The 14,696-nt window shown below is 51.0% G+C and overlaps 1 protein-coding gene across 4 annotated transcripts in view; it reads right to left on the reverse strand.

Annotated features, from left to right (window-relative positions):
* The window catches only part of U2AF1 (U2 small nuclear RNA auxiliary factor 1), a 350,471-nt gene extending 337,159 nt beyond the window's left edge, over positions 1-13,312 (reverse strand). For all 4 annotated transcript variants that reach the window (XM_069635671.1, XM_069635669.1, XM_069635668.1 and 1 more), the window contains exon 1: positions 13,157-13,312. In XM_069635671.1, the coding sequence (XP_069491772.1) occupies positions 13,157-13,200 (44 nt within the window). In that variant the 5' untranslated portion in view covers positions 13,201-13,312. The remainder of the gene's footprint in view (positions 1-13,156) is intronic.
* Positions 13,313-14,696: the final 1,384 nt, after the last annotated feature.

Genomic DNA, 14,696 nt, shown 5'->3' on the forward strand with positions numbered 1-14,696 from the left:
CAGTATTGCTTGTGCAATGGTGACGCAGCTAACTGCATTGAGGAGTTTGGCTGTGTAGGCAGCTGATGAGGCGATAAAGTTAACTTGCTGGGCGAGGGAGAGCGTGGCATCTAGTTTCACTCCAGAGTTTTGACGGAAGCAGAGACAGGGATCGTTATGCTGTCAATCATGAAAGAGGATTATTGGGGGGGGGGTAGCTGTTAGACAAAAATTGTATGCAGTACCCTTTGGGTGCACTACAACAACCCTGACCTCCTGGCAATCGGAAACCAACCTTTGGTATAAGCTTGTACTACACAGGTTGGTAGCGTGTTGAGCAGTCAGACTTCTCTCAAGAAGGGTCAATGTAAGCTGTAAGGGAGTTAGAGAGATTCACAGTGACTAGTATTCAAATAAACACTTACACGGTTTCTTGAATAAACAATTATTAATGTATTTATCAGTCAGAATAAGCCTTCTTCAGAAGGGGGCAATATAAAAGCAACACACAAATACACTTCTAAATTCCACACTCAGTTTCTAAATCAGAAAAAACCCTTTTGGATGGCCCACAGTCACAATCTACACCCTCAGGTAACTTCAATAGCCAGGGTGCTGGGGACATTAATATCTTACTGTTTGCATTTAGAATACTCTTAGAAGTTTAATTATTAGAACAAACAAGAGACCACAAATATTCTTAAGCAGGCAAATACTTTTGGGCCCCTAAACAGAGTCATTCAGTATAACAGGTTAAGCCAAGGTCAATGGGAAAAAGTATATGGGCTGAAGCACTTTTGGTGGGTAAGTAGAAAAGTATTTGCACAATGTTTTAGAAGTCTTTGAAGAAAAGAAGAAACAAATGTAGGGTCGCAAGCCGTTTAGACTTCTGAGTAGTAGAAGATGCAAGCAACACTACGAGAAGTAAGTTCTCTTAGACTTTACAGTACCTTTGGAATTGAAGAAAAAGTGCAGCAGATGACCCCTGTCCCTGTGCAGCTCTGCAGATCTCACTGTTCCTGGGCTTCAGTTGTGAGGACAAGAGGGAGGACTTCTGGGGACTCCTGCACTGCAATGGGACGGTCACTGCTCGCAACCGGCAATCTTTCCAACAAGTGGCACTTCGGTGTTTCAGCTCCTCGTGACTACCGCAAATAGCAACACTGCAGTTTTTGGCTGTCAAGATGGACTCCTTGCTTCTGGGGTCCCGCACTCTGTTGAGGGGGCTCAGGTTCGGTCAGTCCTGCTTCCTGGGAGTCCGGAGGATCTTCCTAGAGCTCTTGGCCAACTTAAAAGCAACGCACACAATCTTTTGTTCCTCTCCCTGGCGTTTCGGTTTCCAGCAGCAACTCTGTGGAAATGCAACCAGCTCTGAGAGAATGTCCAGGTGGCTTACTTTGGAGTTGATTGGTCCCACCAACTCAAGGGGAGAAGTCATCCTTGCAGGGGCTTCTCTTTCGATACGAATTTGGACTTTCAGCACAGCAGCAGGGCTTCCACCGCTCCAGGACTTGCATCAAGCGTCCTCTTCAAGTTCTTCTTCGGTTCCTTCGTCCAGTGGTCGACTCTGCCATCCAAGCAAAAAGCATCGCCTTTTATTCAGTTCTCTCCCATTCCTTCCAGCCTAGCTGTCAGTCACACAGCAGGGTGGCTGTCCATGCCGGACAGTCAGCCGGCCAATCACTAGAGAGTGCATTTAGGTCTCCTAGGAGACTAAGCACAGGGAGTTTCGGCACCTCCCTCACTTTCTGCCCACCATAGAGCCAGAGGCGGGCTTCACTCGTGAATCCGGCCAAAGGCAAAGCGAACAAAGGGACCAAACCTGGTTTGGCACGCAGAGTAAATCCCTAGAAGGACCTTTCCACAAAGAAATGGCGAAAAAAGAAGACTGGGCCATTTTGACAAAAATTGCACCCTTGGGTGCTTTACTGCAGCTGCGGACTCAGCCCGTGGTAAATGCACACCACAGTAGTTAAAAGTAAACCACTGCCACCATCCATTCAGAGAGGAATGGGTAATTTAAAAATGTCACATGAGAAGCTAAACAAAGGGGATACTAAGTAACGCCTCCAGTACCCTATTGTAAGATAGCGTGTGCTGGGTCAAGAAAGTTACAAATGCAAGTATAGTCGATTTCACTTTACTGCTCTGAGAAACAGTAGTTTATCCAAGAGAATGTGTCACTGCACTGAAGGTGCTGTGACACAATGTAAAAGATGATGCCTATGGAGTTTGTCAGACTCCACAACCAAAAGAAACAGTGTTCAGAAATCACATTAAAAGACACGAGAGCATGGGAAAAAGGGTCTCACTCTCTCCAGGTGAAAAAAAATCAAGTCCTCAAAATCCTGCAAAGTTGCTGGGTGTCTCTAAGGTGGAGGGAATTAGCACATTTCTGAGAATTCTCCCTAACAATCGCTTATTTATTTTATTTAAATGTATAAAGCGCACAGCGGCGCTGAGGCACTGTGGCGCTGTTACAGAAGGTTCACTTGCTGACAGATTACTAACGAACAAAGCTGAGAAGAAGAAAACAGTACATGGTTTGTTGCAGTAATACTGTAGGTATGTTTGAAGTTACAGGGGAACTCCCTCAAGTACAATCTAGTTGAAGAGCTTTGTTTTCAGGGCATTTCTCAACACAGAGAAAGAAGTGCAGTTTTTAGGTGCCAACACTGAGAAGCTGGCACCACCAGCTTGGACTCTTTTGAAGGCCGAGATTGAAATCTGGTATGAAAATTGGGACCGTTTAGGTCTGTTTACGGGCATCTGGTGAATACGTTCCGAGAGGTACGGGGGTGCAGACTGAGAAAGGCATCTGTGGGTGAACAATGTGTGCTCTTAGACTGGGAGCCAGTGGGCGTGTCTTCTTGCCTGAGAGAATGAGCAGGGTACATGGGTAGGACTACTTAGGTCCATACAGAATAGGATCACGAATTATGGCAGAGTGCCCAGTAAAGGAATGCATTTTATTACAGGTTAGAACTTGCTTTCGTGAATTTGATGAAAGATCAGTCTGATATTTACTTTTTAATATAATAAGTATGTTACCCTTGAGAGACCAAGAAATAAGAGTATTACTTATTGTAGGTCACAGAAGAATATACAAGATTTACAAACAATGAAAGGCCAGCTTATAGCCCCGAAGATGGATAGCATGAAATATCCGTAACGCGCTGGCATTTGAATGTTCATTTCATATTCGACATTCTCACAAAATAAACTATACTGTTTTTTAAAGTCCTTTTAGGTTTATGCATCAACCTTGGAACTCAAGAAACTGTTTTTCTTATAAAATATATGAACCCCAACGTTGGGAATCGAAGTATGACAATCTCTGTGTTTTGTGAATTTTGTTTTATGACATTTTGATTAAACTCTTTAACGAATATAGACTGGCACTATGCTGTTGCTCCTCCTTTTCATCTCGTTAAGGATAAGTCTGGCCCAGAAGCTTGGTGTAACCAAGTCGGTGATGACTAGCAAGTCCAGGTTTTGTGAGGTGATCAGGTCATGAATGTCAAGGGCGTGGGCAGGGATCGATCTACCATTAATGGCTGCCTGGTGGGTGGGTGGATGGAGGAGGGCAGGCGGTTGGCTGTAATTTCAGCGTGCCACCGGTGCTTCTGGGATTGCGAATGGTGGGAGCATCTAAGGTTGGTCTGTTGGTGGTCATGGAATGTAAGGTAAGATTCATGGTTGTGGTAAGCCATATGTTGCCAGCGTTCTTGGTGGGGGGCTCGTTTTTGGGGAGGGTCTTGTGCATGTCATACCCTCACTGATTACTACAGAATGATCTACAGTCTAGAGATAGTAGTGCTCTATTCACCGAAAGACCGACATGTGATCATGAGCCTAACTTATGATTTCTTTCCCACATAGTGGCTGGGAGACAAGGAGGGTCAATTCTGCTATTTATGGAGCCCCATCTACAGTTCCTGGCTGTTACAGAGGTTGGAGCCCGAGGGACTCTCCTTTAACTGATGTGTAGATGCACAAGCAAGGAGCCGTATTGTGGTAGAAGGCAGCATCATATGTCACAGGGGGCCAGTGCTGGGAGCATTCAAAATGCAGTCATGAGTTCCCCGAGTAGTATACTCATCTATAGGCGATTGAATCTTGAGGCTGCGTAATTGTAGTGGAAACTCATGTTCTCTAGGGATGCGAGAGCTTGGGGTGTCGTCACTGGTGTGATAAAGGGAGATTGCGACTTCCGGCCTGTGATTTTAATGGTGAGACAACAGTGGCGTCCTTCAGGAGGAGAACGTGTTTGCGGGCCGTGTTGCCAAGGATCAAGTGCAATCTGGTGGGCACACAATCCATAGCAGCAGCTTGAGGAAGCACTATAGTAGCTTGTGACAGGCTATTACCTTGATTGGGGGCAGGGCTCTGCACCCGAATGTAACGGTGGAGAGACTCAACGTGGAGGTTAAGCACCGGGTTTGCGGGCCAACAGCTGGGCATCTTTGCCTGAACTGCTCTGCGAGCTACCTACTGGTAGCATCCAAGTTGGGTGGCTGCGTTATGGAAGCAGCTGGAAGGATGGTGGAGGAGGGGTAGGGTAGAGGATGTTTAGGACACATTGGGGGTCATTACGACCTGGGAGCAAAGGGATACTGGACACCAGTAATGAGACCGCTGCCGGTAATCCCTTTGCGCCCTTTTCCGAGGTCCCTTTGCGGGTCCTCCCTTAACGCCTGGTTTTACCAGGCGTTATGGATGGGACCGGCAAAGGGATACCAGGGTCAATAATGATACCGCAACTTGCGGTACCGTTATTGACGCCTTCCCCCTTCTCATTGAGCCCTATGGGGGCTCAAATGGGAATGGGGAATGGAAAGGGATACCGGGGTCAATAACGGTGCTGCAATTTGCGGTACCGTTATTGACGCCTTCCCCCTTCCCATTGAGCCCTATGGGGGCTCAAATGGGAATGGGGAATGGCTTTTCAAATGGGGACTGTCTATTCCGACCTTTAAGGGATCGGTAAGTCCCCATACCATCAAGTCGGTGGCGGTACTGGTATTGGTGCTAGTCATGGCGCCAATAGCGCCATGACTAGCACCAACCTCGGAATGAGGGCCATTGTAGGTTAACTGAATGAGGTGTGCCTGCATCAAAGGGGCCCTTAGTCACAAGCAATACATCAGACTTACCTTCCGTTCTGGGAGCATCAGTGCGGGTGTCGCAGCATGACGGGCAGCTCAGCTGATAGCATCAGAGAGCTCCTGCGGCCTTAGAATACGGCCGGCTCCACCATCCGGCGAACTGAAGGCACGGCCATAGGAAGGACAACTGGCCAATCCGGTCTATAATCAGCATTATTGTATGTTTTTATTTATTGGGTTTTTATAATACGCCTATACACAATGTGTTTCAAGGCGCAAAGGAACTTGGCCAACTAATGATAAAGTTCCCAACTCTTTAGACAAATCAATCTTTTTACCAATACACATTACTGTGGTCTTCGTAGAAGAGTCCTAGCAAGCCCAAAAGGAGTGTGGTCCAGCACACATCATTCGCACAAGCCAACCAGGGCACATGAATTGATCCTAATTAGGGGGAAAAATTCTTGACCTTGGTGAGGGCATCTGCCCAGGAGAGAACAACATATCCCTCCAGCCCTGAAGCCTCTTCACTGGCTGCCAGTGACGGTAAGGATCAAGTTCAAGATCCTCTGCACTATCCACAAGGTTTTTTGGGGCCTGGGACAGCACTACCTCCAACTCCCTCTTACTAAGTATCTCCCATCTCAAGCTCTCTGCTCATTCACCTCCAGCTAAATGCCATCACATATAACATGCACTACCAAGAGCCACCCCTACGTACCGCCCTTTCCCTCTCCTATTTCACGGCTGCCACCAATTGCTCTGCATCTAACTAAAGATGCCTCAACACCTTTACCCCGCCCCACCATGGACCTGGTTTTTGCCATCGCCCCAGCCCTCCCCACCCCATCTGTCAGCCCCAGACCACAACTATGTTGCCTTTACTTCTGTCACGAATCTTACTACCAAATCAGCCTGCGCCTCTGGCCTGAGCTGCCATTGGCCCCCTTCTACCAGTCATAGGACAGAACAATGCTCCCCCTGACCCCCACTTTACCACTGAACCAGCCTACACCACTGCCCCAAGTCGCCCTGCATCCCCTACCAGCCTTAGGCCAGAACAATGTTGCCCCGGCAACTGCCCTCTGCTTTATAGAAGAGCCAGTCCACGCAACTGCCCTGAGTCCCTCAGTACCATCTCTGCCAGCCTCAAGTCAGAACTATGTTGCCCTCAACACTGCCACCAGCCCCACAACAGAAGTGGCTTACACCACTGCCCTCAGCAGCCCTGCTCCTCCTCCCACTTAGCCAGAACTATGTTCACCCTGCTACTGCCCCCTGCATAGCAACCGACCCAACCTGCAACTTGCCCTTTGGCTTGCATAATGATGCCCCCACGACCACCATCAGTCTTCCTATTGATTCACTCAACACCACTGCCTTGAGTTCCACACCCCTCCTCCTACCTTTCTCTTGCAGCATCTTGTCAGTGCAAAGAGGGCACAGCCCTTGTGCTCCACCGTGCGCCAGTGGTGCCCCCTGCATCCCTTCTCACTTCCACCATCTACGACCTTGCCAAGGCACCTCTAGGATTACCAATCTATGCTCTAGAACTTCAGCCCTGAAATTCCTCCACACTACCACAACTCTCTCCCCATTTTGGGCCCAGTGAGAACCAATCGCATCTCCTCTCGTACCTCTCCCCACCCCTCCACACACCCCCCACCTTCCCTGTACCCACCAGCCCACGAAGGACATATGCAAGCACCTCAACGGCGCACTGATCAATGCCAGAGCACTGTGCACCCACGCCACCAACACCCACGACCTTATCGACGAAAAACTACCTTGACTTCCTAGCGATTATCGAAACCTACCTCCCTAGTCCCCCAGGACCCTCCCTTGCACTTGCTATGCCCCTTAACTACTCTATCCTTCGATCAGATAGAAGAGACAAAATAGGATGGGGCGTTGCCCTCATCGCCAAATCCTCTCTAGCCTCTAGGGAGATCCCCTCCTCTCCACCCCCCCTGTTGCCTGACTATGAACTCCTCCTAACCAAACTTCTTCTCAACCCTAACACTACTATCAATCTTACCATCTACTGCCAACCTAACCACCAGAACAACCCAGAACTAGACATCCCCTTATTCCTCTGACCCGTGATCAACCCGGCATCTAAATTCCTTGTCCTAGCGGGACTTCAACCTTGGATTTATGGATGCCCCCGACACAAAGGCCAACGACATTACCACTTCTCTTATTGGTATGCAGTTCTCCCAACTTGTCCACTCACCTACCCTCTCCAAAGGACACACACTGCACTCAACACAGCTGCTAACATCACAAGAATTTCGACTCTACCATGGTCTGACCACTGCTTCATTGAGTTTGAGCTTCCTCTAACTCATCAGCCACCCCAAATCTGCCACTACCCAAGCTCCTACCTTTAGCCATAATACCAGTAGGCTCACTTGAAACCAGCCTCTCTCCCAGCCTCAACAAACACCTTTCTGGACCTTCCCCTGCCGCCAATGACTTCCAAGCCCATGCCTCAATGATTCTCTTTGCCCTTGCTCACACCATGGACCTATACGCTCCATTGAATCGTATTACACACAAAGTAGGAAGGAGGCCTAACAAATGGCTCTGAGATTAACATCTCGTTTCGACAATGCACACGGGCCCTGGAACACACCTGGAGGCAATCCCCTTTACTAACTAACCTTGCGGCCTACCTCACAGCCTCCAAAACCTATCTCATCCAGGCCAAAACAACTTCTTCATCACCAGAATCTCTGAGGCAAGCTCAGGCGCAAAAGAACAATTCTCCATTCTCATGCAGCTAGAAACCCCCTCTCCCACACCTCCTCTATTACTCATTGACAAATCCTTGTGTACCAACATTCAAAAAGAACTTTCCAACAAAATGGACTCCCGAAAAGCCAAAAATCGATGCCAAAAAACATTGTGTTGCGAATACATTCTCACTCACAAACCCAGATTCCATTTCTCCCCGGTCACCCCAGACGTTGTCTCCTCCAACAGTCTACCCCTCAAACGGTCCAACCGTAAAAGGCGATGTTTGCCCTGTGCACATCCTCTAACTCTGTGCAACCACACTACCACCTGTGATAAACCGATTTTGTGAATGCCCCCTTCGCCTTCAACAATGTTCCCACCTGCCTCAAAACTGCCTGGGTCAAACCCCTCATCAAGAGACCCTCACTTGACTCTTCCCTCCCAACTACCGACCCATTAGCATTCTACCCTTCCTCCACAAAACCCTCGACCACATGGCCTACTCCCAAATCCAACTTGAACACCACCAGCTTCTTGGCGCTAGGCAATCGGGATTCAGGCTTAAACACAGCACTACTGGATATCAAAATCCAACTTGACAACATCCGCGACTCAGGAAACACCGATATCCTGCTCCTCCTTGACCTATCAGCGGCATTTGATCTTGTTGATCACGGCATCCTTCGCAACACCTCCTTACCAACTTCCCCTTTTCACACCCGGCCTCCCAGTGGATCAAAACATTCCCGAGTGAACGCACCTCGAGGGTCTTCATAAACAATTTTACTGCCGACCCTATTCCAGCTCCTTATGATGCCCCCTAGGGATCCTGCATCTCGCCTGCTCTCTACAACGCTTATACCAAGCCACTCTTAGACCACCTTGACGCACTGGGTATTCCATACACAGGTTTTGCAGACAATACGCAAGTGCTACTCCCACCATAGGAGACTATGCCAAAGACGTTGCAACAATCAACCAGACATACAGTATTATCCAGAACTGGATGGCTACTCATAACTTATGCCTCAACAATGATAAGACCGAGCTCATTATCATTGGCTCGGCCTGTCGCCTAAGTGCCTTGGACTCTGCTTACTCTTCCATCCCCATTGATGGGAACAACATTCAGGTGTCCAAACATGTTAAGACCATGGGGGTCTACCTAGATGCAGAGCTTAATGTGTCCCGTCACATCAATGCTCTTGCCTTCACTACTGCCTTTACCGGCAAAGTGATTTCCGTTAGCAGGAAATTCATCTCACCCCAAAACATGACACTTGCCCAAGCTATTATTGGCAGTCCCTCGACTAGTGCAATGTGCTGTTTTCAGGTACCTCGGGCAAAAACCTTGCAAAACTGCAGCTCCTGCAAAACACAGGCCTTGAATCAGCCCTGGGACTAAAACTCTCAACCCACATCTCATCAAGAAGGGAGGCTCACTGGCTTTCCATAAAAGCAAGAATTGAATTAAAAACATGACCATCACACATTGCTGCCTGCACAAGAACGCCCCTTCCTACCTCATCCCACGTATCTCACCAAAGCCGGTAACACGCTCCCTCCTTTCCTCCTCTAAACTGACCCTACAGACACTCCGCTTCAAACTCAAATGAGCAGGGGGGCTCCAGTTTTACGAGCACTGCTCCCACGCTGTGGGACTCCCTCCCAGGTCACATCCTAAATGAACCGTCTTTCACTGTCTTAAAAAAAAAAAACTCTTAAAAACATGGCTAGCTCGTTCCCTTTTTTTTGTAATCACTTACTCTGTACAAGCAGGGTGATAGCTATATCAAATGAAATAAATAATATCAGAAATATAAAGATTGAATAATAGTGGTGTGAGAACCCACCCCCGTTCAAGACCTCACTAAGTATAGATTTTTTTCATTAACAAGAGTGAATAATTCTGGGGCAAGATTCCACCCTGCCAATTTCTCGCATAGCACCTCACGATTCACACTATCAAAGGCAGCTGTAAAATCGATGAAAACAAAGTAAAGTGGTAAATTGCTCTCTTTTTTGAAAATTCAGTATCAGAATTAAAGCCGAGTTAAAGCTGTTTTTGATTAAAAACTAAGAAATGGCAATCCTGTACCAGTGCACATTGTATGAATTGGGATGACGTTGGTTGTACGCACAGGGGCCTGGGGCATCCTTTATGCTATCTGGGACGCTGTTGGCTAAGGCAGTTGGGGTACCACAATGAAAGCGATTAAGGGTTTAGTGTATACTATTCCTCTGGCAAGCTTTTCATAGCATCCTGCCATAGCCTATGCCAGAGGGAGAGCAACATAGGTCTCTGAGACTTGCTCAATGCCCTCTGCACTGGCAGCCCATTGCCCTTCTATGCCCATAGGTGTCTGAGACTTGCCCCATGCCCTCTGCACTGGCAGCCCATTGCCCTTCTATGCCCATAGGTGTCAGAATTGCCCCATGCCCTCTGCACTGGCAACCCGTTGCCCTTCTATGCCCATAGGTGTCTGAGACTTGCCCCATGCCCTCTGCACTGGCAGCCCATTGCCCTTCTCTGCCCATAGGTGTCTGAGACTTGCCCCATGCCCTCTGCACTGGCAGCCCATTGCCCTTCTAGGTCACACCATGAATAGACTCCAGCCAGGGCAGAGTGTCAACAGTGAAGGGTGGGCAGGGACTCCATGAACAAAAAAGAGCAGGAAAGATGTGCATCAAGCCAGCACTGAAGAGGTAGATTTCGGGGGTTCCCAAGGAAGAGACGGGGGGGGGGGGAATGGGGGCGAAGATGAACAGGGAACATGCGCTTATAAGGCGTCCAGTATTAAGGGGTGGGGCCATTTACTTCTGGGGCCAGCCTTGGGGTTTCATTCATTCCCTGGGTGAGCTGCGGCCACAGCCTCTGGGGTGCATGTGTGCATCTTTCCTTGCGACCCCGGGGTCTTCTGCCCCCTATTGTCAGTATTAGGGGGGGGCTTTATTTCTGGGGCCAGCCTTGGGGTTTCATTCATTCCCTGGGTGAGCTGCGGCCCCAGCCTCTGGGGTGCATGTGTGCATCTTTCCTTGCGACCCCGGGGTCTTCTGCCCCCTATTGTCAGTATTAGGGGGGGGGCTTTATTTCTGGGGCCAGCCTTGGGGTTTCATTCATTCCCTGGGTGAGCTGCGGCCCCAGCCTCTCGGGTGCATGTGTGCATCTTTCCTTGCGACCCCGGGGTCTTCTGCCCCCTATTGTCAGTATTAGGGGGGGGGGGGCTTTATTTCTGGGGCCAGCCTTGGGGTTTCATTCATTCCCTGGGTAAGCTGCGGGCCCAGCCTCTGGGGTGCATATGTGCAGCACCTCCTGCTCCTTCCTTGCCCCCCGGGGGTCTTCTGCCCCTATTGTCAGTATTTGGGGGGGGGATTTATTTCTGGGGCCAGCCTTGGGGTTTCATTCATTCCCTGGGTTAACTGTGGCCCCAGCCTCTGGGGTGCATGTGTGCATCTTTCCTTGCGACCCCGGGGTCTTCTGCCCCCTATTGTCAGTATTAGGGGGGGGGGGCTTTATTTCTGGGGCCAGCCTTGGTGTTTCATTCATTCCCTGGGTGAGCTGCGGCCCCAGCCTCTGGGGTGCATGTGTGCATCTTTCCTTGCGACCACGGGGTCTTCTGCCCCTCTTGTCAGTATTAGGGGGGGGGCTTCATTTCTGGGGCCAGCCTTGGGTTTCATTCATTCCCTGGGTAAGCTGCGGCCCCAGCCTCTGGGGTGCATGTGTGCAGCACCTGCTGCTCTCTCCTTGCCCCCCCGGGGGTCTTCTGCCCCCTATTGTCAGTATTTGGGGGGGGGGATTTATTTCTGGGGCCAGCCTTGGGGTTTCATTCATTCCCTGGGTGAGCTGCGGCCCCAGCCTCTGGGGTGCATGTGTGCATCTTTCCTTGCGACCCCGGGGTCTTCTGCCCCCTATTGTCAGTATTAGGGGGGGCTTTATTTCTGGGGCCAGCCTTGGGGTTTCATTCATTCCCTGGGAGAGCTGCGGCCCCAGCCTCTGGGGTGCATGTGTGCATCTTTCCTTGCGACCCCGGGGTCTTCTGCCCCCTATTGTCAGTATTAGGGGGGGGGCTTTATTTCTGGGGCCAGCCTTGGGGTTTCATTCATTCCCTGGGTGAGCTGCGGCCCCAGCCTCTCGGGTGCATGTGTGCATCTTTCCTTGCGACCCCGGGGTCTTCTGCCCCCTATTGTCAGTATTTGGGGGGGGGGCTTTATTTCTGGGGCCAGCCTTGGTGTTTCATTCATTCCCTGGGTGAGCTGCGGCCCCAGCCTCTGGGGTGCATGTGTGCATCTTTCCTTGCGACCACGGGGTCTTCTGCCCCTCTTGTCAGTATTAGGGGGGGGCTTCATTTCTGGGGCCAGCCTTGGGTTTCATTCATTCCCTGGGTAAGCTGCGGCCCCAGCCTCTGGGGTGCATGTGTGCAGCACCTGCTGCTCTCTCCTTGCCCCCCGGGGGTCTTCTGCCCCCTATTGTCAGTATTTGGGGGGGGGGATTTATTTCTGGGGCCAGCCTTGGGGTTTCATTCATTCCCTGGGTGAGCTGCGGCCCCAGCCTCTGGGGTGCATGTGTGCATCTTTCCTTGCGACCCCGGGGTCTTCTGCCCCCTATTTTCAGTATTAGGGGGGGCTTTATTTCTGGGGCCAGCCTTGGGGTTTCATTCATTCCCTGGGTGAGCTGCGGCCCCAGCCTCTGGGGTGCATGTGTGCATCTTTCCTTGCGACCACGGGGTCTTCTGCCCCTCTTGTCAGTATTAGGGGGGGGCTTCATTTCTGGGGCCAGCCTTGGGTTTCATTCATTCCCTGGGTAAGCTGCGGCCCCAGCCTCTGGGGTGCATGTGTGCAGCACCTGCTGCTCTCTCCTTGCCCCCCGGGGGTCTTCTGCCCCCTATTGTCAGTATTTGGGGGGGGGATTTATTTCTGGGGCCAGCCTTGGGGTTTCATTCATTCCCTGGGTGAGCTGCGGCCCCAGCCTCTGGGGTGCATGTGTGCATCTTTCCTTGCGACCCCGGGGTCTTCTGCCCCCTATTTTCAGTATTAGGGGGGGCTTTATTTCTGGGGCCAGCCTTGGGGTTTCATTCATTCCCTGGGTGAGCTGCGGCCCCAGCCTCTGGGGTGCATGTGTGCATCTTTCCTTGCGACCCCGGGGTCTTCTGCCCCCTATTTTCAGTATTAGGGGGGGCTTTATTTCTGGGGCCAGCCTTGGGGTTTCATTCATTCCCTGGGTAAGCTGCGGCCCCAGCCTCTGGGGTGCATGTGTGCAGCACCTGCTGCTCTCTCCTTGCCCCCCCGGGGGTCTTCTGGCCCCCTGTTGTCGCGGCCCCCCCACTCACTTGTCCTTCTCGGTCCCAAAGATGGAGGCGAGGTACTCCGCCATCTTGCTCCGCTGGCCCCGGACTGGTCCAGGCACCGCCGCCGCGCGCGCGACCCCCACGTCATCAACGGCGGACCATGCGCAGGGTCACCCGCGAGCACCGACGTCACCAGAGGGCGTGGCCCAATGGGACGTCTCTCTCGCGGAGGAGCGCACGCGAGCGAGCACGCCGAGCAGATGTCCAAGCACGCAGCGCGCGTGACCCGTCGAGACTGTAACGGACACGAGCAGGTCTCAAATTAGACGACATTATTCAAGCGCAGGTCTTATTCTTAAGGGCACAACCCAATATACGGGGCAATGTCAGTATCGAGGAAGGAACAGTGCGTGTGGAATGAAAACAGTGACCTGAAGAAGTCTAATTAACCGGTCTTTGCCACAGCTGTTACTCAAGTAGAACATTCCCCATTCTAAGATGGCCGCCATGACGGTGTTCAATAGCTGCGGCTGCCATGTTAGATTGGGGAGGCTCCTAACTCTACAGGGCATTCGACTTCCGGGGACGCTACTCTCATACGCGACACACCGTGCGTCGCTAGTGGGGCCCGCTGTGATCAGCGTCCCAGAGAGCATAAAGGCAGCCCCAGGCAGCTGGCTCTGGTCCCCCTTCCACCTTCAGCTGTCTCTGGCACTGCAGGTTAATTCTTAATGACGATGCAAACTGCTTGTTAGGGATTAGTGCGTCAGGTGTAGCCAATGTAAACGCCTGGAAGGCAGACAAGAGTGCCATGTTTCCTCTAGTGTACATTGCACTAAGCAAACAAGCATTGCTTGTAATGTTGAATTCTCTATAATGGCAATGCCCCCTTTGTTCAGGCACGTCTACTGTGCACAGAGAACTGGTGTAAGGGACAAGTCGAGGAAGGGAGGGGCTCACGCCATACTCTTCCTCGTCGCCGTGTCTTAGGTGCTGTAGGTAGTAATATGCCCCGTGGCACACCCAATATCCAGGCCCGGTCCCCAATACCTTAATGAAAGCCACAGGCACACGTCAGCCTGCTACGGGCTCCCAGTAGCAACTGGTGCGCACTGGCCCCCCTTTATTTACTGCGTATGCGCAACCCTCGGGCTGAGTCGCGCGTGCATGCTCCTTGCGGTTCACTCCGTAACATCTCTCCTTTTTCATAACAAACAAAACATTGTCAAAACTTAACAGGGTATATGATGTCAATGTGACACATTCATTATTAGTACACAGCATATAATTCAACATATGGCCCAACGTGGGCTGTTACTGTCCTTTCTGACCCTCAAGAACTAGAGTCCAGAATGTAGTCACTGAATCTGGTTGGGCATCTGCGGCCTTCGTGACGGGGGTACCGCCATTCATCATTCACCTGTTCATGGAGAGGCTCCTCTTGTGTCATTTCCCCGGGGTCTTCACTGAGTTCCAGCCCTGTGCTGGATTGGTAGGGCAAGGCTCTGCCCTCTTGAGGTTCGTCAGAGGCGAGCTTCTGATGGTCCCTCTGTGGTCGGATGACGTCACCATTGATCCATTG

This window comes from Ambystoma mexicanum, chromosome 7p, assembly GCF_040938575.1.
Source record: "Ambystoma mexicanum isolate Mex_15411 chromosome 7p, UKY_AmexF1_1, whole genome shotgun sequence".
NCBI classification, from domain to species: domain Eukaryota; kingdom Metazoa; phylum Chordata; class Amphibia; order Caudata; family Ambystomatidae; genus Ambystoma; species Ambystoma mexicanum.